Source organism: Pongo pygmaeus, chromosome 2, assembly GCF_028885625.2.
Source record: "Pongo pygmaeus isolate AG05252 chromosome 2, NHGRI_mPonPyg2-v2.0_pri, whole genome shotgun sequence".
In the NCBI taxonomy this organism is placed as follows: domain Eukaryota; kingdom Metazoa; phylum Chordata; class Mammalia; order Primates; family Hominidae; genus Pongo; species Pongo pygmaeus.
The window spans coordinates 52,304,205-52,328,170 of record NC_085930.1 but is presented as its reverse complement, the minus strand read 5'-3'; the positions used below and the strand labels follow the sequence as shown (position 1 = coordinate 52,328,170).

Sequence of the window (23,966 nt, the reverse complement as noted above, 5' to 3'; positions counted from 1 at the left end):
TTCAGCTTAAGATGTCTGCTGAGGATATTGTTCATATTATATAGTGATCTTTCTGTGAGAATCCATGGGAAAGGGTGATTTTTTGTTTTCGTTTTTGGCTTAAATGTAAAGAATAACTGGGGCTGGGCACAGTGGCTCATGCCTGTAATCCCAGTACTTTGGGAGGCCGAGGGGGACAGATTGCTTGAGACGAGGAGTTCGAGACCAGCCTGGGCAACATGGTGAAACCTGTTCTCTACAAAAAATACAAAACTTATCCAGGCATGTGCCTGTGGTCTGAGCTACTCAGGAGGCCGAGGTGGGAGGACTGCTTGAGCCCAGGAGGCAGAGGTTGCAGTGAGCTGAGATTGTGCCACAGCACTCCAGCCTGGACGACAGAGCAAGACCCTGTCTCAAAACACAAACAAACAAACAAACAAAAACAAAACAGAAAAACTGGGGTTGTTAGCAATTAGTTTGCTTTGAACTTTATGGTGCCTATGAACTTTGTGACCATTAGCATAGACTCCCGACACATCCATGCTATCTGGTTTCAAACCCTTGTAACAACACTTGGGGGCCAGGCGCGGTGGCTCATGCCTGTAATCCCAGCACTTTGGGAGGCCAAGGCGGGTGGATCACGAGGTCAGGAGTTTGAGACCAGCCTGACCAACATGGTGAAACTCTGTCTCTACTAAAAATAAAAAATTAGCCGGGCATGGTGGTGGGTGCCTGTAATCCCAGCTACTCGGGAGGCCGAGGCAGGAGAATTGCTTGAACCCAGCAAGCAGAGGTTGCAGTGAGCCGAGATTGTGCCCCTGCACTCCAACCTGGGAGACAGAGTGAGACTCCATCTCAAAACGAAACAAACAAACAAAAAACACTAGCTTGAGTAAGTGAATTTAGACAAGTCACTTCATCTTGCTAAGCTTCACTTTCTGTTATAAAGTAGGAAAAATAATAGTACATATTTCATAAAGTTGGTTTGAAGATTGCATGAAATAATTAATTGAAAAATTTTAGCACAGTGCTTATCAATGTAGTAGTCATGCAAGAACAAATTACTACCAGGTCAGATATTTCTCTGTATTCCCAGTTCTCATCTCCATCACACACATGAGCCATTCTACCTTCTTTTCATATTAGTTAACACCTACTGACATCCTTTCTCTTCTGTCAAAATTAGAAAATGTTTTTGGGCATCAAGGACATTGTCATGTAAACTAAAAGGATAATTTATCAGTTAGCAGGTTTCCAGCTCCAAATAATGGCAAATAACCATCACTCTTCCCCACCCCCAAAACACCGCATACTCACTGGGCTTAAATAATAATGACACTTATTATCTTATGTAACAAAATGTCTAAAGGTAAGAAGTCCCAGGGTTAATTTAGCAACTCTATACTATCATCAAAGGCCCTGTTCTTCTTATCTTTCTGACCTACTATCTTCAGTTATTTTTATCCCCAGACTGACGTTTTTAACTGGCACAAGATCATATTTTTCCCCATTTTAATTCATTTTATCAAATGTATATAGAGGTCCTATCCTTCAGTGTGTTTTTGTTTAAACCATTTTGCTATTTTGTGTCTGCTAGCAAGCCCAAGAGGCCTTGCCTATTAACCATTTACTGTTAATTCCTTCGAAAATTTTTGTTTAGCTCTGATTATTTAACTAGGCAGTCAAGATAATGTGTATGCATAATAACACATTGCAGTTACAGTTATAGACAGTGTCCAGTGGAAAAAGAGAGTGTTTCTTCTTTCAAGATGAAGAAACTATTCTCAAAGATCCTTCAGAAGTCTAAACCAATTCCTGGCAGGCAGGTTGGATTATGATGTTTCCCTTAGATCAAGGATAGACACATCTTCCCTGAGAGGTAGAGGTAGGTTCTTTTACAAAAATTAGGGTTTGTTTGCAAAGGAAACAGTGAATGTTGCTCTGCCAAGAAGAACAAATAGTTACTTGGCATCTTACTAGGTGCTAGGCATTAGTATAGGTCCTGGAAAGACAAATATATTGCATACTTGGTTCCTTGCTCTTAGTTTTATTGAGGAAGACACATCATAGGCATCTTCATTACTCACCAATACAGAATCAATTGCTATGCTGAGGCTCTTGCTGAGAAATAAACTTGTAGGCCTTGGACCTGATCTTAAGATATTTCAGACACTTCATCTGTAAGGTCGGAACAATGACACTGTTCTTAACAAACTGGTCACTTACAAGAATGATCTTTATACATTCTTCAGACACCTGCTGTCTAAGTATATGCTAGGCCCTGACAGCCCCTGCTCTTCTAGAGCACCCAAGTGATCTCATTTTTCGGCTGCTAATATATTTTTTAAATTACCAAAAAAAGTGTTTATATGTTTTCTTAAATCACGTTATTGAGATATGACTGACATACAAAAAGCTGTACATATTTCGTGTATACAACTTGATGAGTTTGAAGATAAGTATGGTAACTTTTTATGATAAAAGTAATGTGTAATTGTAGTCAAAATGTTCTAAAAGAAATACCCACGCACATTCACAAATATAAATGTTTCTGGATGTTCTGCACAAAATGTTCCCAATGGGAGAAAGTTGGAAATATCTTCAATATCCATCTACAGGGGAGTATTCATTTCCTTCCCCTAAATTGTGACATAACTATTTGTGGAAAAACTATGGAGCTGCTTAAAACCGTGAGATAGACATAGACATGCTCACATGGGAAAAGCTTAGAGACACTTAACTGAAAAAAACAAAATTTTAGGATGGGTGTGGTGGCTCACGCCTGTAATCCCAGCACTTTGGGAGACCAAGGTGGGTGAATCACTTGAGGTCAGAAGTTCAAGACCAGCCTGGCCAACATGGCAAAACCCTGCCTCTACTAAAAATACAAAAATTAGCTGGGCATGGTGGGGCAGGCCTGTAGTCCCAGCTATTCGGGAGGCTGAGGCAGGAGAATTGCTTGAACCCTGGAGGTGGAGGCTGCAGTGAGCCAAGATCACGCCACTGCACTCCAGCGTGGGCAACAGAGCAAGACTCCATCTCAAAACAAACAAACAAACAAAAAAAAATTAAAAAGATTTAAAAAGATGAATATATATGACCTTATTTATGTTCGTGAAAAAAGCTCTGTGTTTGTGCATGTGCAGATGCAGGTATATTTGTGTAAAATGGCTAGAAGGATAAATATCAAATTGTTAATAATGATTACAGTTATCTCTGACGATGCGGATGGGAGAGTTGTCAGGGAGTAGGAAGACAGATAAAGGGAAACCTAATGTTTGCAATAAGCATTTTTGTATATTATGTGTATAAAGAAATTTTAGAAAACATAGACAAAATAGAAACCATCCACAGTCCACAGTTCATGATTCAGGTTGTATATATTTACAGTCTTTATTTTATGTACATGTTTTTTGAACAAAAATGGAATAATTTTGTGTATGCAATTTTATATCCTTTAAATAAAACTACTTACTTTTACATTATAAGCGTGTCTGTCTCATTTGCAATAGTATTATGACCATAATTGATTCTAAATGTTCAGATAAGGTCATGCTTTTAGAATAAACTCCCTTCCAGTTTGATACAAAAAAGTTTAAGGCCCTGGTGGTCAGCTCCTCTCCTACCACACAGTGGCTAAGACTGCTTCAACAGACAGCAAATGGAAGCACAGAATCAAAAAACAGGAATTAACTCTTTGCCACTTTGTGGGGCTGAAAATGTGATTATACATGCATGACTGCCTAGTTAAATAATCAGAGCTTAAAAAAAAAAGGGAAAGAAAAGGGAGTTAACAGGAAATGGTTGATAGACAGGGCCACTTGGACTTACTAGCAGACACAAAATAGCAGGAAAGTTTTAAAAAAAACATACTACAGGATAGGACCTCCAGATACATTTGTTAAAATGAATTTAAATGAAGGAAAATGAAGAAAACAGAAGAAAGCTAGTACAGGAGAAATAAGAAACCAAAAGTAGCTGCTCACATATCCTGTGTTGTCAATTCAATTCAGGAAGATTTAGTGAGCATCTGTGATGGCTAATTTTGTCAGCCTGGCTAGGCCACAGTGCCCAGGTATTTGGTCAAACATTGTTCTAGATGTTTCTGTGCAGGTATTTTTTAAGATGAGATTCACATCTAAATCAGTAGCCTTTGAGTAAAGCAGATTACTCTCCCTAATGTGGATAAGCCTCATTCCAATCAGTTGAAGGCCTTAATAGAAAAAAGATTCGCCTCCCCCAAGGAAGAGGGAATTCTGCCAGACTGCCTTTAGACTCGAGCTGCAACTCTTTCCTGGGTCTTTAGCCTGCTGGCCTACCCTGTCGAACCTGCCAGCCTCCACAATTGTATAAGCCAATTCCTTAAAGTAAACTCTCTTTCTCTGCGTGTGTGTGTGTGTCCATCCTATTGGTTCTGTTTCTCAGAAGAACCTTGACTAATACAGTATCTAAAATGTGCCAGCCAGTCTGGCGCGGTGGTTCATGCCTGTAATCCCAGCACTTTGGGAGGCCGAGGCGGGTGGATCACTTGAGGTCAGAGTTCAAGACCAGCCTGGCCAACAGGGTGAAATCCCGTCTTTACTAAAAATACAAAAATTAGCTGGGCATGGTGGCAGGTGACTGTAATCCCAGCCACTTTGGAGGCTGAGGCAGGAGAATTGCTTGAACTTGGGAGGCGGAGGTTGCAGTGAGCCAAGATTGCACCATTGCACTCCAGCTTGGGCAACAAGAGCAAAACTCTGACTGAAAAATAATAAAAATAAATAAATAAATAAATAAAATGTGCCAGCCAAGCACATGCTTGGCGCTTCTTGCACCTACAGAGGTAGGGCAAAAATCACACGAGGAGAGAAGACACTGTACAGTATAATGGCACGAGGCCGTGAGGAGTATGGAAACAGAGAATGTTTAAGGTACATGGTTGGCAACTATGAGAGAGTTAATGGTATCAGCTCAGTCAGGGTGTTCAGAGACGGCATCCAGAAGATGAGCTCATCAAGGAAAACAGGCTCAGACTCCACCGCTGATTTCAACCAACCACATAACTGCTGTCCCTTCCTTTTGCAGTTTTGACACAACTGACCATCATTCTGCCCTGATAAGAGACCACCAATCACAGATTGGTTCTGGCCAGCCTACAGAGGACCTGCAGTGAGGGTTTTTGTGTCCTCTGCTTCACCTTTTGACATCAGAGGGCCGAGAACTCCACCCTCAGATCATGCTCATGCTGTCATTTTTTGTAAAAGGGACTCTTGAAGGGGCATGAAGCTCAATTGCACATGCACATGTTTCTCCTTTCACAAATATTCATGACTCCTCCTATAGTTTATTAAATACATGTATTTTTATAATCCTAGCTACTTGGGAGGCTGAGGCACGAGAATCGCTTGAACTCGGGAGGTGGAGGTTGAAGTGAGCTGAGATTGTGCCATTGCACTCCAGCCTGGGTGACAGAGTGAGACCTTGTCTCAATAAATAAATAAATAAATAAATAAATAAATAAATATGTGTATTTGGCCGCTCTGCTCAGCATACATTCCTGTTCCCTTTGCCTTTCCCTCAAGGTGCCTCTTTTTGGCTTCTGGCTGGAAGGCTACACTTCCCAGACTGAGAATGGCCACCCTGCCGTCTGCAACCCTATATGAAAAATAAAGCTCTCTTTTCCAGATTTATAAACCTTGTCAATTTTCAGTTGACAATAAGTTTCTTTTTTTTTTTTTTGAGATGGAGTCTGGCTCTGTCACTCAGGCCTGAGGGCAGTGGTGTGATCCCAGCTCGCTGCAACCTCCACTTCCCAGGTTCAAGCAATTATCCTGGCTCAGCCTCCCAAGTAGCTGGGATTATAGGCGCTTGCCACCACGTCCGACTAACTTTTCTATTTTTAGTAGAGAGGCGGTTTCACCATGTTGGCCAGGCTGGTCTTGAACTCCTGACCTCAAGTGATCCACCTGCCTCAGCCTCCCCAAAGTGCTGGGATTATAGGCATTAGGCACCGTGCCCAGCTGACAATAACTTTCTAGGGAGGAAGCTGAGGCCAGTGAAGACAGTTACTCAGAGTTTATATAACTCAGTTTCACACATGGAGAGAAGTAGGCCTGGAGCCCCTCTGAACTCCCAGCCAGGACTTCTTCCATTCCTTCTACTGTCACTTAGAAAAAAATTGAAATGACATGATAGACTAAACATCTATTAAAGATATGAACCTCCTGAGTCTGATTTTTTAAATATTTGCTGGGAGCAGTGGCTCATGCCTATAAACCCAGTACGTTGGGGGGCAGAGGTGGGAGGATCACTTGAGCCCAGGAGTTCAAGACCAGCCTGTGCAATAAAGTGAGACCCTGTCTCTACAAAATAAATAAATAAATAAAATTATCCAGGTGTGGTGGTGCACACCTGTAGTCCTAGCTACTGAGGAGGCTGGGGCAGGAGGATTGCTTGAGCCTGAGAGTTCAAGGTTACAATAAGCTAGGGTCACACAACTGCACAGTAGCCTGGGTGACAGAGTGAGACCCTGTCTCTAAATAAATAAATAAATAAATAAATAAATATTCTATACCCTGCCCCCAAAGAGCCTTAAGCCTCTTGTTGATGACAGTGTAAAAGTGGTATTTAAAGAAAAATCTAAGATACGCACTGTAATTCTAACAAGCAGGCAGTAATCAAATATAGCAAGATGTAGAGATGGGAGACTATATGGAGAGGAGCAAAAGAGATAAGTGGATACAAACTGGTGTTTTAAAACCTAGGAGTGGCCGGGTGTGATGGCTCACACCTGTAATCCCAGGACTTTGGGAGGCTGAGGCAGGCGGATCACGAGTTCAGGAGTTCAAGACCAGCCTGGCCAACATGGTGAAACCTCCTCTCTACTAAGAATACAAAATTAGCCGGGCGTGGTGGTGCGTGCCTGTAATCCTAGCTACTCGGGAGGCTGAGGCAGGAGAATCGCTTGAACCTGGGAGGCAGAGGTTGCAGTGAGCCAAGATCGTGCCACTACACTGTAGCCTGGGTGACAGACCCAGACTCCATCTTAAAAACAAAACAAAACAAAAACCCTAGGAGCAGCTTCCACCCTTCTCTGCAGAGCAGAAAGAGACCCGAGGGAAGTCCATGTGGATGTGAATCCTGCTCCTCCCAACAATGCAGTAGCCTGCTCCTGTAGGTCAGGGCTTTCCAGCCTTTGCTCTGGAGATCCATCAGTAATTTTCAAATCTTCTTTGGTACATTTCCTAGAAGATGACCTCTGTTGCTCCCTTTCTCCTGGTTTTGCTGGGATTTCCCACAGGAAGAGAAGCTCAGCTGGCCAGCTGAGTCCCAAGTTCCGCTTCCAGGGTTTGCAATGAAACATCAATGCTCTTGCCCACGGTCCCATCCTAAGGGGACTTCACTGCCTGCTAGACTCTCGGTAGGTGAAAATACAGCTTCTAGGAAGTAAAAAGTGACTGATCCCTAAACCAAAAGTTTGGGAGGCCTTACTGAAGTTATCTTTCTTTCATGTAGTCTCTGCCCCACAATCCCTCCACTGCGGTTAACCTGGGCAAACGTACATGAATCTACTCTCATTTCTATTTCTAGAAGAGTCCTTGAGACAAAAGGTAAAGAAAAATCTAGTCAGGGGACATTTTGTTCCTCTTGTTTTTCCAGCAAGCTCCTTCTCCCTCTGATGAGGCAACAGTCCCTCATCCCTTGGTCTCTGGCATTCATTCCTAAAATTACTCTCTGGAGAGAACTCCTGAAGTTTAGGGTGGGGCATCTAAACAAAGGACACCAAAAGGTTTCAAATGGCAGCCAGTTTAGGCACATTTCCTAGTTGTGTCTGGGGCCATTGGAGGAGTCACTCAACCCCAGTGGCCACTGGAGAAATCAGTTCAAGGCTCAGGAGAGTTTCAATCTGAGAGTGCTGTCAAGGATCTTCACTCCATAAAATCCTGTTCTTCATCATGTGGTACTTGTATAAATCAGGCCCTCAGGTGGTCAAATTCCTTCTCGTATTCAAATAATAGGTAAATATACACATAAGGTTAACTTTTTTTGTTTTGTTTTGTTTTGTTTTTTTGAGTCAGAGTCTCACTCTGTTGCCCAGGCTGGAGTGCAATTGTTCAATCTCAGCTCACTGCAAACTCCACTTCCCAGGTTCAAGTGATTCTCATGCTTCAACCTCCGGAGTAGCTGGGATTACAGGCACCCATCACCATGCCCAGCTAATTTTTAAATTTTTAGTAGAGATGGGGTTTTGCCATGTTGGCCAGGCTGGTCTCGAACTCCTGACCTCAAGTGATCCACCTTCCTTGGCCTCCCAAAGTGCTGGGATTACAGGCATGAGCCACCACACCCGGCCACACGTTAAGTTTTAAATGTTGACCCTTCTAGAAAGAGTTAGTGAAGGGGAACTTCCCCTTTCCATCCAAGCCTTGCAATTTCTCTTTAATTTTAGGAACAGAATCAGATTCCTCTTCCGAAATCTGGAAACCATGACCTTTGACGTTGTGGACCAACGTAATATAAAACAAATGGCAACTGTTTGATTCACTTTTCAGAATAATACAAAAAAAGGAAGAAGTGGGGGACAGAGCTGGGGAGGAGAGAGGGAGGAGGAACAGGCTGTCTCCATGACTCTTCAGCTCTAATTCATTCACGCCATGGTGACCCACTTTGAAAGCATAGATCATGTCTGGCTTCTCCTACTGCCTAGTCCTTGGTTCCTGTTTCTCAGGGGACAGGGAAAATGAAATAGAAAACTGAAAAGGGTGACTTTTGTAACTTCGTTAGTGGTTCTGGTGGACAGTGTGGCAGGGCGGGGGAGTGGCAGCCAGTGGCAGTGACATTTAATGCCTCAGGTCCTAGAATCGTGGACTGCCTGGGATTCCACCATAGTCCCTTACTCTCAGGCAGAGAAATCTCTGTTTTCCACAAACAGGATTTGTCTCTTCTCTTCTTAAAGCATCAGGCAATAAAAATTTGCAACCTTCTTTGAAAGTCACCTTTTCCAGCTTCAACACCAAAAAAATGCTTCCTTAAACACAATCAAAATTTATCCTGCTTACATGTAGATTATTTTCTCCAGTTTGGTCGCCTACAGATGTAGAAGGCATTTACGGCCATGACTAGCTCAAAACAAAGAAACAGACACACCTCAAAGCCACAGAGGATCATTATCAAAGGCCTCAAAACCACTTGGCCCGTCTAAAACATCTTGGCTCCCCATTCCTCTGTTCTCTGAGCTGCCTGGTTTAGCATCCTTTTTGTTATTGTTTGTTACTTTCTGCCGGATCCTCTCCATGTTTAGTTTGAAATTGGACGTAATATTTCAATAAGGATCTGGGTTCATGTGGAAAGAATCCAAAAAGATAATTTCTGGCCACGGTATGTCATATTGCCACTCATATCTCACAATATTTTGTTGGCATTTTCACCGCACTGCAGACTTAAATTCAGCTAGCTGCCCTGCTCTTTTTCTGCTACTGTTTGTTTTTCTTAGGATCGGTCCACGTTGTCCTTACCTCTCCTAGTCAAGCCATTTTGCTTCCCCAATATTTGAACCCTTCCAGGCACATAGTAGGCACTCAATAAATTTGGGGGGGGTGGGGAGGGATTGGACTGATGCCAAATGAGTGGCACAGACGTAGGACCTCAGAGAAGGGAAAGAGCAGATGGAGATTTAGAAGAGTCAGGAGAGCTTCTTGGGGAAGTGGCATTTGGCCTGGTCCTTTGAGAAAGAAAGATGTTTAGATGGGCAGAGAGAATGGGGAAAGGCAGCCAAGGAAGTTGGGGGACAGTGTGTCAAGAGTCACAGGCAAGGATTATGAGGCAAGGTGGCTGAATAGGAACAGCTCCAGTCTACAGCTCCCAGCGTGAGCGACGCAGAAGACAGGTGATTTCTGCATTTCCAGCTGAGGTACTGGGTTCATCTCACTGGGGTTTGTCGGACAGTGGGGGCAGGATAATGGGTGCAGCCCACCGAGCAAGAGCCGAAGCAGGGCAAGGCATCGCCTCACCCGAGAAGGGCAAGGGGTCAGGGAATTCCCTTTCCTAGCCAAGGGAAGTGGTGACGGATGGCACCTGGAAAATCGGGTCACTCCCACCCTAATACTGCACTTTTCCAATGGTTTTAGCAAATGTCACACCAGGAGATTATATGCTGTGCCTGGCTCGGAGGGTCCCACACCCACGGACCCTTGCTGATTGCTAGCACAGCAGTCTAAGATGGAACTGCAAGGCAGCAGCAAGGTTTGGGGAGGGGCGCCCGCCATTGCTGAGGCTTGAGTAGGTAAACAAAGCAGCCAGGAAGCTCGAACTGGGTGGAGCCCACCGCAGCTCAAGGAGGCCTGCCTGCCTCGGTAGACTCCACCTCTGGGGGTAGGGCATAGCCAAACAAAAGGCAGCAGAAACCTCTGCACACTTAAATGTCCCTGTCTGACAGCCTTGAAGAGAGTAGTGGTTCTCCCAGCGCGGAGTTTGAGACCTGAGAATGGACAGACTGCCTCCTCAAGTGGGTCCCTGACCCCCGAGTAGCCTAACTGGGAGGCACCCTCCAGTAGGGACTGACTGACACCTCACACAGCTGGGTAGCCCTCTGAGACAAAACTTCCAGAGGAACCATCAGGCAGCAACATTTGCTGTTCAGCAATAATCGCTGTTCTGCAGCCTTCGCTGCTGATACCCAGGCAAACAGGGTCTAGAGTGGACCTCCAGCAAACTGCAACAGACCTGCAGCTGAGGGTCCCGACTGTTAGAAGGAAAACTAACAAACAGAAAGGACATCCACACCAAAACTCCATCTGTATGTCACCATCATCAAAGACCAAAGGTAGATAAAACCACAAAGATGGGAAAAAAACAGAGCAGAAAAGCTGAAAATTCTAAAAATCAGAGCACCTCTCCCCCTCCAAAGGTATGCAGCTCCTCACCAGCAACAGAACAAAGCTGGACGGAGAATGACTTTGATGAGTTGAGAGAAAAAGGCTTCAGATGATCAGACTTCTCCAAGCTAAAGGAGGAAGTTTGAACCCATCTCAAAGAAGCTAAAAACCTTGAAAAAAGATTAGATGAATGGCTAACTAGAATAACCAGTGTAGAGAAGTCCTTAAATGACCTGTTGGAGCTGAAAACCATGGCATGAGAACTACATGACGAATGCACAAGCCTCAGTAGCCGATTAGATCAACTGGAAGAAAGAGTATCAGTGATGGAAGATCAAATGAATGAAATGAAGCCAGAAGAGAAGTTTAGAGAAAAAAGAGTAAAAAGAAATGAACAAAGCCTCCAAGAAATATGGGACTATGTGAAAAGACCAAATCTACGTCTGATTGGTGTACCTGAAAGTGACGGAGAGAAAGGAACCAAGTTGGAAAACACTCTGCAGGATATTACCCAGGAGAACTTCCCCAACCTAGCAAGGCAGGCCAACATTCAAATTCAGGAAATACAGAGAACACTACAAAGATACTCCTCGAGAAGAGCAACTCCAAGACACATAATTGTCAGATTCACCAAAGTTGAAATGAAGGAAAAACTGTTAAGGGCAGCCAGAGAGAAAGGTCGGGTTACCCACAAAGGGAAGCCCATCAGACTAACAGCGGATCTCTCAGCAGAAACTCTATAAGCCAGAAGAGAGTGGGGACCAATATTCAACATTCTTAAAGAAAAGAATTTTCAGCCCAGAATTTCATATCCAACCAAACTAAGCTTCATAAGTGAAGGACAAATAAAATCCTTTACAGACAAGCAAATGCTGAGAGATTTTGTCACCACCAAGCCTGCCCTGAAAGAGCTCCTGAAGGAAGCACTAAACATGGAAAGGAACAACCAGTACCAGCCACTGCAAAATCATGCCAAATTGTAAAGACCATTGATGGTAGGAAGAAACTGCATCAACTGATGAGCAAAATAACCAGCTAACATCATAATGACAGGATCAAATTCACACATAAAAATAATAACCTTAAATGTAAATGGGCTAAATGCTCCAATTAAAAGACACAGACGGGCAAATTGGATAAAGAGTCAAGACCCATCAGTGTGCTGTATTCAGCAGACCCATCTCACATGCAGAGACACACATAGGCTCAAAATAAAGGGATGGAGGAAGATCTACCAAGCAAATGGAAAACAAAAAAAGGCAGGGGTTGCAATCCTAGTCTCAGATAAAACAGACTTTAAACCAACAAAGATCAAAAGAGACAAAGAAGGCCATTACATAATGGTAAAGGGATCAATTCAACAAGAAGAGCTAACTATTCTAAACATATATGCACCCAATACAGGAGCACCCAGATTCATAAAGCAAGTCCTTAGAGACCTACAAAGAGATTCAGACTCCCACACAATAATAATGGGAGACTGTAACACCCCACTGTCAACATTAGACAGATCAATGAGACAGAAAGTTAACAAGGATATCCGGGAATTGAACTCAGCTCTGCACCAAGCAGACCTAATAGACATCTACAGAACTCTCCACCCCAAATCAACAGAATATACATTCTTCTCAGCACCACATAGCACTTATTCCAAAATTGACCACATAGTTGGAAGTAAAGCACTCCTCAGCAAATGTAAAAGAACAGAAATTATAACAAACTGTCTCTCAGACCACAGTGCAATCAAACTAGAACTCAGGATTAAGAAACTCACTCAAAACCGCTCAACTACATGGAAACTGAACAACCTGCTCCTGAGTGACTACTGGGTACATAACAAAATGAAGGCAGAAATAAAGATATTCTTTGAAACCAATGAGAACAAAGACACAACATACCAGAATCTCTGGGAAACATTTAAAGCAGTGTGTAGAGGGAAATTTATAGCACTAAATGCCCACAAGAGAAAGCAGGAAAGATCTAAAATTGACACCCTAACATCACAATTAAAAGAACTAGAGAAGCAAGAGCAAACACATTCAAAAGCTAGCAGAAGGCAAGAAATAACTAAGATCAGAGAAGAACTGAAGGAGACAGAGACACAAAAACCCTCAAAAAATCAATGAATCCAGGAGCTGGTTTTTTGAAAAGATCAACTAAATTGATAGACCACTAGCAAGACTAATAAAGAAGAAAACAGAGAAGAATCAAATGGATGCAATATAAAATGATAAAGGGGATATCACCACTGATCCCACAGAAATACAAACTACCATCAGAGAATACTGTAAACACCTCTATGCAAATAAACTAGAAAATCTAGAAGAAATGGATAAATTCCTCAACACATACACCCTCCCAAGACTAAACCAGGAAGAAATTAAATCCCTAAATCCCTAAATAACAGGCTCTGAAATTTAGGCAATAATTAATAGCTTACCAACCAAAAAAAATACAGGACCAGACGGATTCACAGCCGAATTCTACCAGAGGTACAAGGAGGAGCTGGTAACATTCCTTCTGAAACTATTCCAATCAATAGAAAAAGAGGAAATCCTCCCTAACTCATTTTTTGAGGCCAGCATCATCCTGACACCAAAGCCTGGCAGAGACACAACAAAAAAAGAGAATTTTAGACCAATATCCTTGATGAACATTGATGCAAAAATCCTCAATAAAATACTGGCAAACCGAATCCAGCAGCACATCAAAAAGTTTATCCACCATGATCAAGTGGGCTTCATCCCTGGGATGCAAGGCTGGTTCAACATACGCAAATCAATAAACATAATCCAGCATACAAACAGAACCAAAGACAAAAACCACATGATTATCTCAATAGATGCAGAAAAGGCCTTTGACAAAATTCAACAACCCTTCATGCTAACAACTCTCAATAAATTAGGTATTGATGGGACGTTTCTCAAAATAATAAGAGCTATTTATGACAAACCCACAGCCAATATCATACTGAATGGGCAAAAACTGGAAGCATTCCCTTTGAAAACTGGCACAAGACAGGGATGCCCTCTCTCACCACTCCTATTCAACATAGTGTTGGAAGTTCTGGCCAGGGCAATCAGGCAGGAGAAAGAAATAAAGGGTATTCAGTTAGGAAAAGAGGAAGTCAAATTGTCCCTGTTTTCAGATGACATGATTGTATATTTAGAAAACCCCATTGTCTCAGCCCAAAATCTCCTTAAGCTGATAAGCAACTTCAGCAAAGTCTCAGGATACAAAATCAATGTGCAAAAATCACAAGCATTCTTATACACCAATAACAGACAAACAGAGAGCCAAATCATGAGTGAACTCCCATTCACAATTGCTTCAAAGAGAATAAAATATCTAGGAATCCAACTTACAAGGGACGTGAAGGACCTCTTCAAGGAGAACTACAAACCACTGCTCAACGAAATAAAAGAGGACACAAACAAATGGAAGAACATTCCATGCTCATGGATAGGAAGAATCAGTATGGTGAAAATGGCCATACTGCCCAAGGTAATTTATAGATTCAATGCCATCCCCATCAAACTACCAATGACTTTCTTCACAGAATTGGAAAAAACTACTTTAAAGTTCATATGGAACAAAAAAGGGCCCACATTGCCAAGACAATCCTAAGCCAAAAGAACAAAGCTGGAGACATCATGCTACCTGACTTCAAACTATACTACAAGGCTACAGTAACCAAAACAGCATGGTATTGGTACCAAAACAGAGATATAGACCAATGGAACAGAACAGAACCCTAAGAAATAATACCACACATCTACAACCATCTGATCTTTGACAAACCTGACAAAAACAAGACATAGGGAAAGGATTCCCTGTTTAATAAATGGTGCTGGGAAAACTGGCCAGCCATATGTAGAAAGCTGAAACTGGATCCCTTCCTTACACCTTATACAAAAATTAATTCAAGATGGATTAAAGACTTAAATGTTAGACCTAAAACCATAAAAACTCTGGAAGAAAACCTAGGCAATACCACTCAGGACATAGGCATGGGCAAGGACTTCATGTCTAAAACACCAAAAGCAACGGCAACAAAAGCCAAAATTGACAAATGGGATCTAATTAAACTAAAGAGCTTCTGCACAGCAAAACAAACTACCATCAGAGTGAACAGGCATTTTCTCCCATTTCAGAATGGGAGAAAATGTTTGCAATCTACTCATCTGACAAAGGGCTAATATCCAGAATCTACAACGAACTCAAACAAATTTACAAGAAAAAACAACCCCATCAAAAAGTGGGCAAAGGATATGAACAGACACTTCTCAAAAGAAGACATTTATGCAGCCAACAGACACATGAAAAAATGCTCATCATCATTGGCCATCAGAGAAATGCAAATGAAAACCACAATAAGATACCATCTCACACCAGTTAGAATGGCAATCATTAAAAAGTCAGGAAACAACAGGTGCTGAAGACGATGTGGAGAAATAGGAACACTTTTACACTGTTGGCGGGACTGTAAACTAGTTCAACCATTGTGGAAGACAGTGTGGCGATTCCTCAAGGATCTAGAACTAGAAATACCATTTGACCCAGCCATCCCATTACTGGGTATATACCCAAAGGATTATAAATCATGCTGCTATAAAGACACATGCACACGTATGTTTATTGTGGCACTATTTACAATACCAAAGACTTGGAACCAATCCAAATGTCCATCAATGATAGACTAGATTAAGAAAATGTGGCACATATACACCATGGAATACTATGCAGCCAGAAAAAAAAGGATGAGTTCATGTCCTTTGTAGGGACATGGATGAAGCTGGAAACCATCATTCTCAGCAAACTATAACAAGGACAAAAAACCAAACACCACATGTTCTCACTCATAGGTGGGACTTGAACAATGAGAACACATGGACACAGGAAGGGGAACATCACACACTGGGGACTGTTGTGGGGGGGGAGGGGGGAGGGATAGCATTAGGAGATATACCTAATGTAAATGAGTTAATGGGTGCAGCACACCAACATGGAGCAAGTATACATATGTAACAAACCTGTACATTGTGCACATGTACCCTAGAACTTAAAGTAGAATAATAAAAAAAATTGATAATAAAAAAATTAATTAAAAAAAAAGAGTCACAGGCAGGAAGAGTAAGATGCCAAGTATAGGAGGAAGAGTGTGTGGTGGGTTAGTAAGAAGAGGGCCCTCACTCTGAACTAGGGCTAGCTCTGAAAGTCCACTTTTCTTTTCATTTTAAGCATTTTGGTGATTTCCATCTGAAAGAACCAGAAAGAATGTGACAGCATTTTAAGAGGAAGAGGTGAACTCTCCCACTTTGATGAGTTTGCTGCCAGCTTTAGCAGACTGTGGCACTCCTGGGGAGCACCATAGCCTTAAAGCCTAGATCAGCTGCCCTATGATGGGTGCAGGCCTTATAGACATGCTGCGTTAAAGTAGGGAAAGGAGCCAGGAGCATTTCAACCCTCCACGGAGAAGCTGAAGTTCACTGTCACCATATTCTGTGACAGAAACCAGCGTGAAGACTCTAGGGAATTGTCTTGAAATGGTCAGAAGGCTTCCTGCCATCCTTCACTGCAGCCACATCTAGAAATGAACTTCTAAACTTCACGGAAGGGTCATATTAGAACATGAAAAACTCCCCTGAAAATTTTTGTCAGTGCAACAGGTTTTGTTTACTTGGCAACAGTGAGCCCACTGTGGGAAAGGGGTTTTCCCAGCAGTCAGGCTAGCACCATGGGCCCTGAGTAGGCAACATGCACATGACAGCACTTACAGGAATTCTGAGGCCACTGCCAGGAGCCAGCCCAGCCCTCCTTGTGGATGCTGAATGGAAGGGAAGGAAGGTTGAGCTCATGCCGGCTTCATCAGCATGAGGAGGTGAAGCGGCTCCAAGGTCAAGAGCGGAAAGATGGAACCTTCATTTCCACAGAGATCATCTTGTTCAGGGGTAAAGCAAAGGGCCAGGCTTCCCCTACGGTGTCGCAACAGCCTCTGCACCAACCTCTGAGTGACAAAGCTGCATCTCCCTCTCGTCATCTCTTCCTGCCGGGTCCTCTACAGTCTGTGATTGTGTTTTCATTTCATTTATGGTGTCTTTCATTGTACAAATATTTTTAATTTTTATGAACTCAAATCTGTGTATCTTTTCTTTTTTCGTGGCTTCCAAGTTTTGTGTCTTGCTCACCCTAGAATTATAAAAATATACTTTCATAAATTTATCCTTTTAATTTTTCACATAAAAATTTTTGAAAGAATTTCTTTCACTTTTATTACAGTAAAGCCAAGGATAGATTAAAAAAATAAGTGGCACTGAAGAATTTACACTGAGGAGCAGTAATTCCTGCTCTATTCTTCTCCAACCCTGGGCCTGCTCCTCAGAACAAACTCATTTAAAGTTTTTCTGTTTTTTTGTTTTGTTTTGTTTTGGTTTTGAAACAGAATCTTGCTCTGTCACCCAGGCTGGAGTGCAACGGCACAATCTTAGCTCACTGCAACCTCTGCCTCCGAAGTTCAAGCAAGTCTCATGTCTCAGCCTTCCGAGTAGCTGGGATTACAAGTGTGCACCACCATGCCCAGCATTTTTTTTTTTTTTTTTTTTTTTTGGAGAGATGGGGTTTCACCATGTGGGCCAGCTAGCCTTGAACTCCTGGCCTCAAGTGATCCGCTCACCTCAGCCTCTCAAAGTGCCGGGATTACAGGCATGAGCCACTGCACCCGGCCTCCTTTTAAATCTTTTACTTGATTTTGTTTTGTTTTGTTTTCCAGTAATATAGGTATTCGGGTTCAGCTTCCTTTGCCCTTCTTCATCCATCTCACCTCCAGTGTCCAGAAATTTACCTTAGAAATCTGTGGTCCACAGGTAATGCTCCTAGACCCATTGTAGGAAGAGGAATTAGTACATAATCTTGGAAGAGAAGCCTTCTGAATTTTACAATCAGGACTGGGGAAACCCTGTAAAGTACCTGCCTGGTGTTCCTTTCTTCCAGCCTCTTTGATTAAGTCACATCAAGATGCTAATGGCAAAGTTGTTTAATGTGTGTTTCTCCAAGGCATGTTAGGATTTCACTGGGATTCTTAAAATTTGAGGGTGTCTGTGATCGTCAAAATTTTTATTCATATAGTCCCTCATGAAATTTCTAAAACTCGGCTGGGTGCGGTGGCTCACGCCTGTAATCCCAGCACTTTGGGAGGCCGAGGTGGGCGGATCACAAGGTCAGGAGTTTGAGACCAGTCTGGCCAATATGGTGAAACCCCATCTCTACTAAAATACAAAAATTAGCCTGGCGTGGTGGCACACGCCTGTAGTCCCAGCTACTCGGGAGGCTGAGGCAGAAGAATTGCTTGAACCCAGGAGGCGGAGGTTGCAGTGAGCCAAGATTGCACCACTGCACTCCAGCCTGGGCGGTGGAGCAAGACTCCATCTAAAAAAAATAATAATAATAATAAAAATAAATTTCTAAAACTCTGTATTTCTTTGCTCTTTTAAGTTGACATCTATAACTTTCTATTACTTTAAATACCTGGAAAAAAAATCACTTCCAGTGCATTGTAATAATGTATCAAGTAGAAGTGGCAAAAATCAGTGAAAACATTTCTTTGATCTGAATAAATGTTCAAGAAAATAGAAAACATGAACTTACCTCTAATCTATGTTCCCTTTACTTGAAAATGTAATGTTGATCTACTAGAGGTAAGGCAGGAATTGTCACGTCCATATTCCTTGCAATTATTCAAAATATGCATCTGAGACCAGAACAAGACACAGGTGAAGAAGGGTGCTCACTAGGCCCCTTCTGCCAATACAGAAGGTGACAGTGCAGTGGAGTCCTTTCATAGCAAGTTCTGCCTTCGTGATTTCCAAAGCTTCAGTATTCCAAATCTAAGGTGAATAGGGTGGTATCCACTAAGCCCTGCCACAAACTTGTTGCTGAGATGAAGGAAGCTGCCGCTGCAGTCAGTATTTCTCACCCACACGGTTTGCTCTGTTTCTGGATGGTATGGGAAGGATGGCGTCTTTTTTTTTTTTTTTTTTTTTTTGAGATGGAGTCTTGCTCTGTCACCCAGGCTGGATTGTAGTGGTGTGATCTCAGCTCACTGCAACCCATGCAAGGTGCTGTCGGGTTCCACCTGTGCAAACAAGTACACTGGTCCAGCATGGGTCAGCTGCTCACTCACAGGGGCTCCAGAATCCTACAAAGGGACACACAGGGGTGGGTGGCAAGCTAGTTGGAAATGGGAGTGATGGGCATGACTAAAGTCTTCCTCACCCCACCTGAGGTGCACTCAACTGTGGCTAGGGTGACCAGAATTCATTGTCCAGCGTGGCTGGCAGGAGCCCACTCTCTGAAGATGGTGGGATGCAGAGGTGGGAGTACGGTTGGGTGGTCTTGTGAGCTGAGCACTCTCCCAAAAGTGTCCCCTACATATGAGGTCGACAGCTTATTCCTGCAGGGACTCAGGAGTAACTCTGGGTGCTAAAACAAAACTTGAGACCAGCACAGAAACAGCCAGCCCATGAAGCTCGCCTCCCATCACACAGCAAGGCTAGCCAGATGCCCCTCCCTCTTCTTGTGCACCATTCTTCTCTTCCCCTAGGCCGCCTGGTGCTCGTGGTATTTCATGTTTGTTAGTCCGCGCACAGTGGTGAGGGAGGCTGCTGTGTGATTTGCCACAGCCACAGCCTCTACAAAAGCAACCGGGAGAAGACAGCAGCAGAGGGCTCTTCCTCAAACACCCTGTCCAACTCCTGGCACTGAAGAAGTACTTCTGAGGGAACTCAAACCGTCTATCAAGTAAAGGAAGTTAGAAGAGGAAATGTCACCTCTCTGAGAGATTATCCAAAGAAAAACGGAGTGACTTATCATTGCTTTACAGACTGTAAGAAGAGAACATCTCAGAAGTGGAGTCTTATCCTGAAATCAAAGGATTTAAAGAAAAAGTGGAATTTTTCTTCAGCAAGTAAGTACATTTACTAGTATCTTACTATGGGATAGCTTGGTAGAACTAGTTACTGGCAACCTCACTGCTTTTTAAACAAACAATACCTCCGCTACCACCTCCTGGATCCATGCTTGCCCTCAAAGGAACCCTCAGGATCTCATTCCCACAGGAGGCTGTGGCTTCCCGACATATTTGGAGCATCATAGTGAGAATTGTGGCCCATTATTTTAAAATGTCCTAGATGCTAGCAAATATTGTTTTTGTGGGCTGTATTTGAATTTCTCAAGCCAGTAAAATTCTAGTGAAAGTGGGAAAATCGCTTGAGCTCGGGAGGTTGAGACTGTGGTGAGCTATGGTCACGCCACTGCACTCTAGCCTGTGCGACTGAGCAAGATTCTATCTTAAGAAAAACAAATTCTGGTGAATAAATCTCTTTTAACTAATCCTGTTTAAAATGGATGATGGCTAATAAAACAATATGGCGTGGCTGGAACTCTAGCTCTAGGGTGGTCTCCAAAGAGGACACTCAAGCATTCTCTGAGCAGCACGGGGCTGTGTCCTGGTAGCAGCCTGAAGGGGTGACAGTGGAGCACAGTGTTCATTTTCATTTCTCAATTTTGACGTATTTACTGGAAAAATTAATCCCTAGCCACCTCACATGACAGTACATAACTTTTTTTTTTTTTTTTTTTTTTTGAGATGGAGTCTCACTCTGTTACCCAGGCTAGAGTGCAGTGTTGCAATCATCTTGGCTCACTGCAGCCTCCACCTCCTGGATTCAAGCAATTCTCGTGCCTCGGCCTCCCAAGTGGCTGGGATTACAGGCACCCACCACCACACCTGGCTAATTTTTGTATTTTTGGTAGAAATGGGGTTTTGCCATGTTGGCCAGGCTGGTCTGGAACTCCTGGCCTCAAGTGATCTGCCCACCTCAGCCTCCCAAAGTGCTGGGATTACAGGCATGAGCCACCACGCCTGGCCCTGGAGTACATAATTTTAATAAGTAACGTTTGCAGTTCTTTTTTTCCCTCCCTTTTTATGGATAGACTTTTCTGGTTCTTGAGATCTCATACCCCTTTATGATATATTATTTGAGTAGAGGGTTTAAAGAATTGAGATACTTGTTTTCTTGTGTTAATATGTCAAGAAAGAAGTTGTTTCATAACTTAGGTCCTGCCTTGGACAAAATACACCCTTACTGTCTGCTCTGTGTTTCTTGGTATGTTCAGAAGAGGATTTGAACTTTTGTAGGTTGGCTAACAGATATGGAAGGTCCTTAGAGCTCTCTTATTTCTAACCAAATCTTAACCCCACCTATTAAGTAGAAAGCCTTTTCATGGAAGGGCTGTGGTTGGTTCTTGGAACTGGTCCCCTCACAGAATTTCAATTGGCTTTTTCTCAGAGTCACGCCCTGCTTTAGAGGTTGCTTAGGTTAAGCTCTCCAACTAATTTTAGCAGGCAACTTGGGAGTTTTGCAACTCACAGTAGGCACACCTTCCTTCCTGAATGACTTTTATTTGTTCCTTTTTCAGTTTGTGAAACTAAATCCACAACCTTTGGAGACCCAGGAACACCCTCCAATCTCTGTGTGTTTTGTAAACATCACTGGAGGGTCCTCTGCGTGAGCAATTGGATTGTCATCAGCCCTGCCTGTTTTGTACCTGGGAAGTGCCCTGGTCTTACTTGGGTCCAAATTGTTGGCTTTCACTTTTGACCTTAAGCATCTGAAGCCATGGGCCATACACGGAGGCAGGGAACATCACCATCCAAGTGTCCATACCTCAATTTCTTTCAGCTCTTGGTGCTGGCTAGTCTTTCTCACTTCTGTTCAGGTAAGCAACTTTCAAGAACTTAACTGAGTCAACTGCTACAGGGTTGAGAGAAAGGACATGGGGTTCTCTGAGCTGCTCCCTTCTATTATCCTATAAGCCAGAAGGAACCTTCAGGGTGTTTTCAAAACATTTTAACGATTAGAAGACTGTGGTCCAAAGAGGTTAAAGGACCTGCCTATCATCACACAGCAAGTTAGCAACCAAGTTAACTCAAGAACCCAGGCCTTCAAGGAAGCGTGGAAGGGACAGTGTTATTTTAACAAAACCATACAGCCGATTCATAATGGTCTCTTCCATGAATATCAGATGCTCATTTACATTTTGTGATGTGCCAATACTGGCCTCGGAGTCTAGTCCCAAACTATGTTTTCATGATACAGCTCAGCGAAAGTGTCCTGCTTCTAAAATTGAACAATGGTGATCTTCTTTCCAATTTGAAGGTGGGAGAGTAGTTGAGGACAATTCCTCTTAATGACATTAATCTTCTTAACCTTCTTAAGTTCCTCTTAATACATTAATCTTATTTGTTCTGCTTTGGATGCTGAGCTCTTTTTTCAACATTGGCATCTGACTTTAAGTGGTATCAGATTTAACACAAAATTATATTTTTAGTTATTTTTAATCTGCCACATAGGTATTACATATACGTCCTGAAAGTAATAATTTGACTTCTGGAGGATTTTGTTCCTGCTCAGGTGATCTTAAGAGTGCTGAGCTTTTGGGACTGTCAAGAAGGGTGAGGCTTGTCCCTGTCGGCAGGATGGTTCTGATTTTTTTTTTTAAGTCAGAAAACAAAAGATCTGTTTTCTAGTGAGCAGCATACCTCCCGGTTTCCCAAAAATAAAGAAGTCTGGGCTCCAGCATGATTTGCCAGTCTGCAAAAACCCGACTATTAAGGGTCCTTGTCTTAAAAACTTCTCACGTAAAGTACTGCCTAGAATATCAGAGGTGTGAGAGAGAGGTAGAGGGAAGGGAAGAGGAGTTGGGGGCACACAGATTACTTGACTGCAATGGTGGTCATTTAAAATTTTCTGTCCAGAGCTATTTTACATTGTTTCAGAACCAAGAGAACCATGGCCTACATTTCACAATTTACACCTCAGGTTTTGTATATATTTGACAGTTACATTACATTTCCAACAGTTACAATTTCCTTCTGGGGAGTTTGGGAAGCATTCCCAAACTAGTCTTCTGGGGAGTACAGAGGAGTTTAAAATATTTAGAAGGAAATTTGTACAGGCTTCCCAGAAATAAGGGGGGCAGGGAGGGAGAGAGACAGAAAGAGGGAGAACAATAAAAAAAGTAAAAGAAGACATAAAATAAAAATTAAAACCCAGACTTTAGAAATTGTACCAGGAAAATTAGGGTCAGAGGTAAATGGAAAGAGATCTTTGAGCTAAAGAAAGATGTTTAGGAAAGCACCTTGTTCTCCAGCTACATCCTGGTTTTACTGCTGCTGTGACTGAGTCAATGAAGCACCTACTGTGCGCCAGGTGGGCCACGAAAGTTAAGGCTAGGATTCCTGCACTCAGAGAGGTCTGCATATGTTAGTTGGGGAAATGCAAAGCTAACCCATGTAGAACAAGCAAAGAGCAATGAAATGCTTTGCCCTGATTGTAGGAGCCCAAGATCTGGGAAAGTGGGTACCAGACTGGGCTGCAGCAAGGAGGGCAGGCTTTACAGAGGCAGATGGATGATGGAGAGAGAATTCTGGTCAGGGCAACAGCCTGGACAAAGGCACAAATGTAAGGATGAGGCTGGCACAGGTGTTCATTCTTTTGTTTAATCATTTATTAATTCAACAAACATGAGCATTTCCTAAAAGCAAGAGACTTTTCTTGGTCCTGGGGACATGGCTCTTGCGTTTGTGAAATTTACTATCATTGGAAAGAGGAAAAGTAATCCAATAGCCACTCAAATGAATGTGTTAAGGTGTGGCCAACAAAGCCAAGTACTTTGAAGGCAGGGCACAGGCACTGCCTGAGGAAGTGCTGTCTTCCCCTGCCAGCAAGGAGGGGCAGTGAGCTAGGGAAGTAGCAGAGGAGGGACTGGCCCAGTGAGCAAGAACCAGACCCTGCAGCACTTGTGGGCTATAATCATGAATCCACATGTTATTCAGGCAGCTGGAAGGGCTTTACCCAGAAGAGTGGTGTAGTCTACCCCAGCTCTGTTCACTCTTTACACATACCAATAGCCTGGGGGTTTTGCTAAACTGCTGTTTCTAGTACAGGGAATTTTTTAGAGAAGTGGATCTATTTTGCATAATACCGTAATGATAGATATAAGTCATTATAAGTTTGTCCAAATCCACAGAATATGCAATACCAGGAGTGACCCCTATCGTGAACTCTAGAT

At 42.8% G+C, this 23,966-nt stretch overlaps 2 protein-coding genes across 3 annotated transcripts in view; one reads left to right on the top strand and one right to left on the bottom strand.

Annotated features, from left to right (window-relative positions):
- ADPRH (ADP-ribosylarginine hydrolase) overlaps positions 1–18,679 on the bottom strand; it is a 31,093-nt gene extending 12,414 nt beyond the window's left edge. The window contains exons 1-2 of the mRNA XM_054482005.2: positions 18,480–18,679; positions 16,613–17,024 (exon numbers count right to left, since the gene is read on the bottom strand). Coding sequence (XP_054337980.1) covers positions 16,613–16,693 — 81 coding nt within the window. The 5' untranslated portion in view covers positions 16,694–17,024; positions 18,480–18,679. The remainder of the gene's footprint in view (positions 1–16,612; positions 17,025–18,479) is intronic.
- A 720-nt stretch (positions 18,680–19,399) lies between these two features.
- CD80 (CD80 molecule) overlaps positions 19,400–23,966 on the top strand; it is a 35,969-nt gene continuing 31,402 nt past the window's right edge. Inside the window, exons 1-2 of one of the 2 annotated variants that reach the window (XM_054481293.2) lie at positions 19,400–19,797; positions 21,312–21,611. In XM_054481293.2, coding sequence (XP_054337268.1) covers positions 21,512–21,611 — 100 coding nt within the window. In that variant the 5' untranslated portion in view covers positions 19,400–19,797; positions 21,312–21,511. The remainder of the gene's footprint in view (positions 19,798–21,311; positions 21,612–23,966) is intronic. The other variant, XM_054481292.2, reaches the window with a different exon arrangement.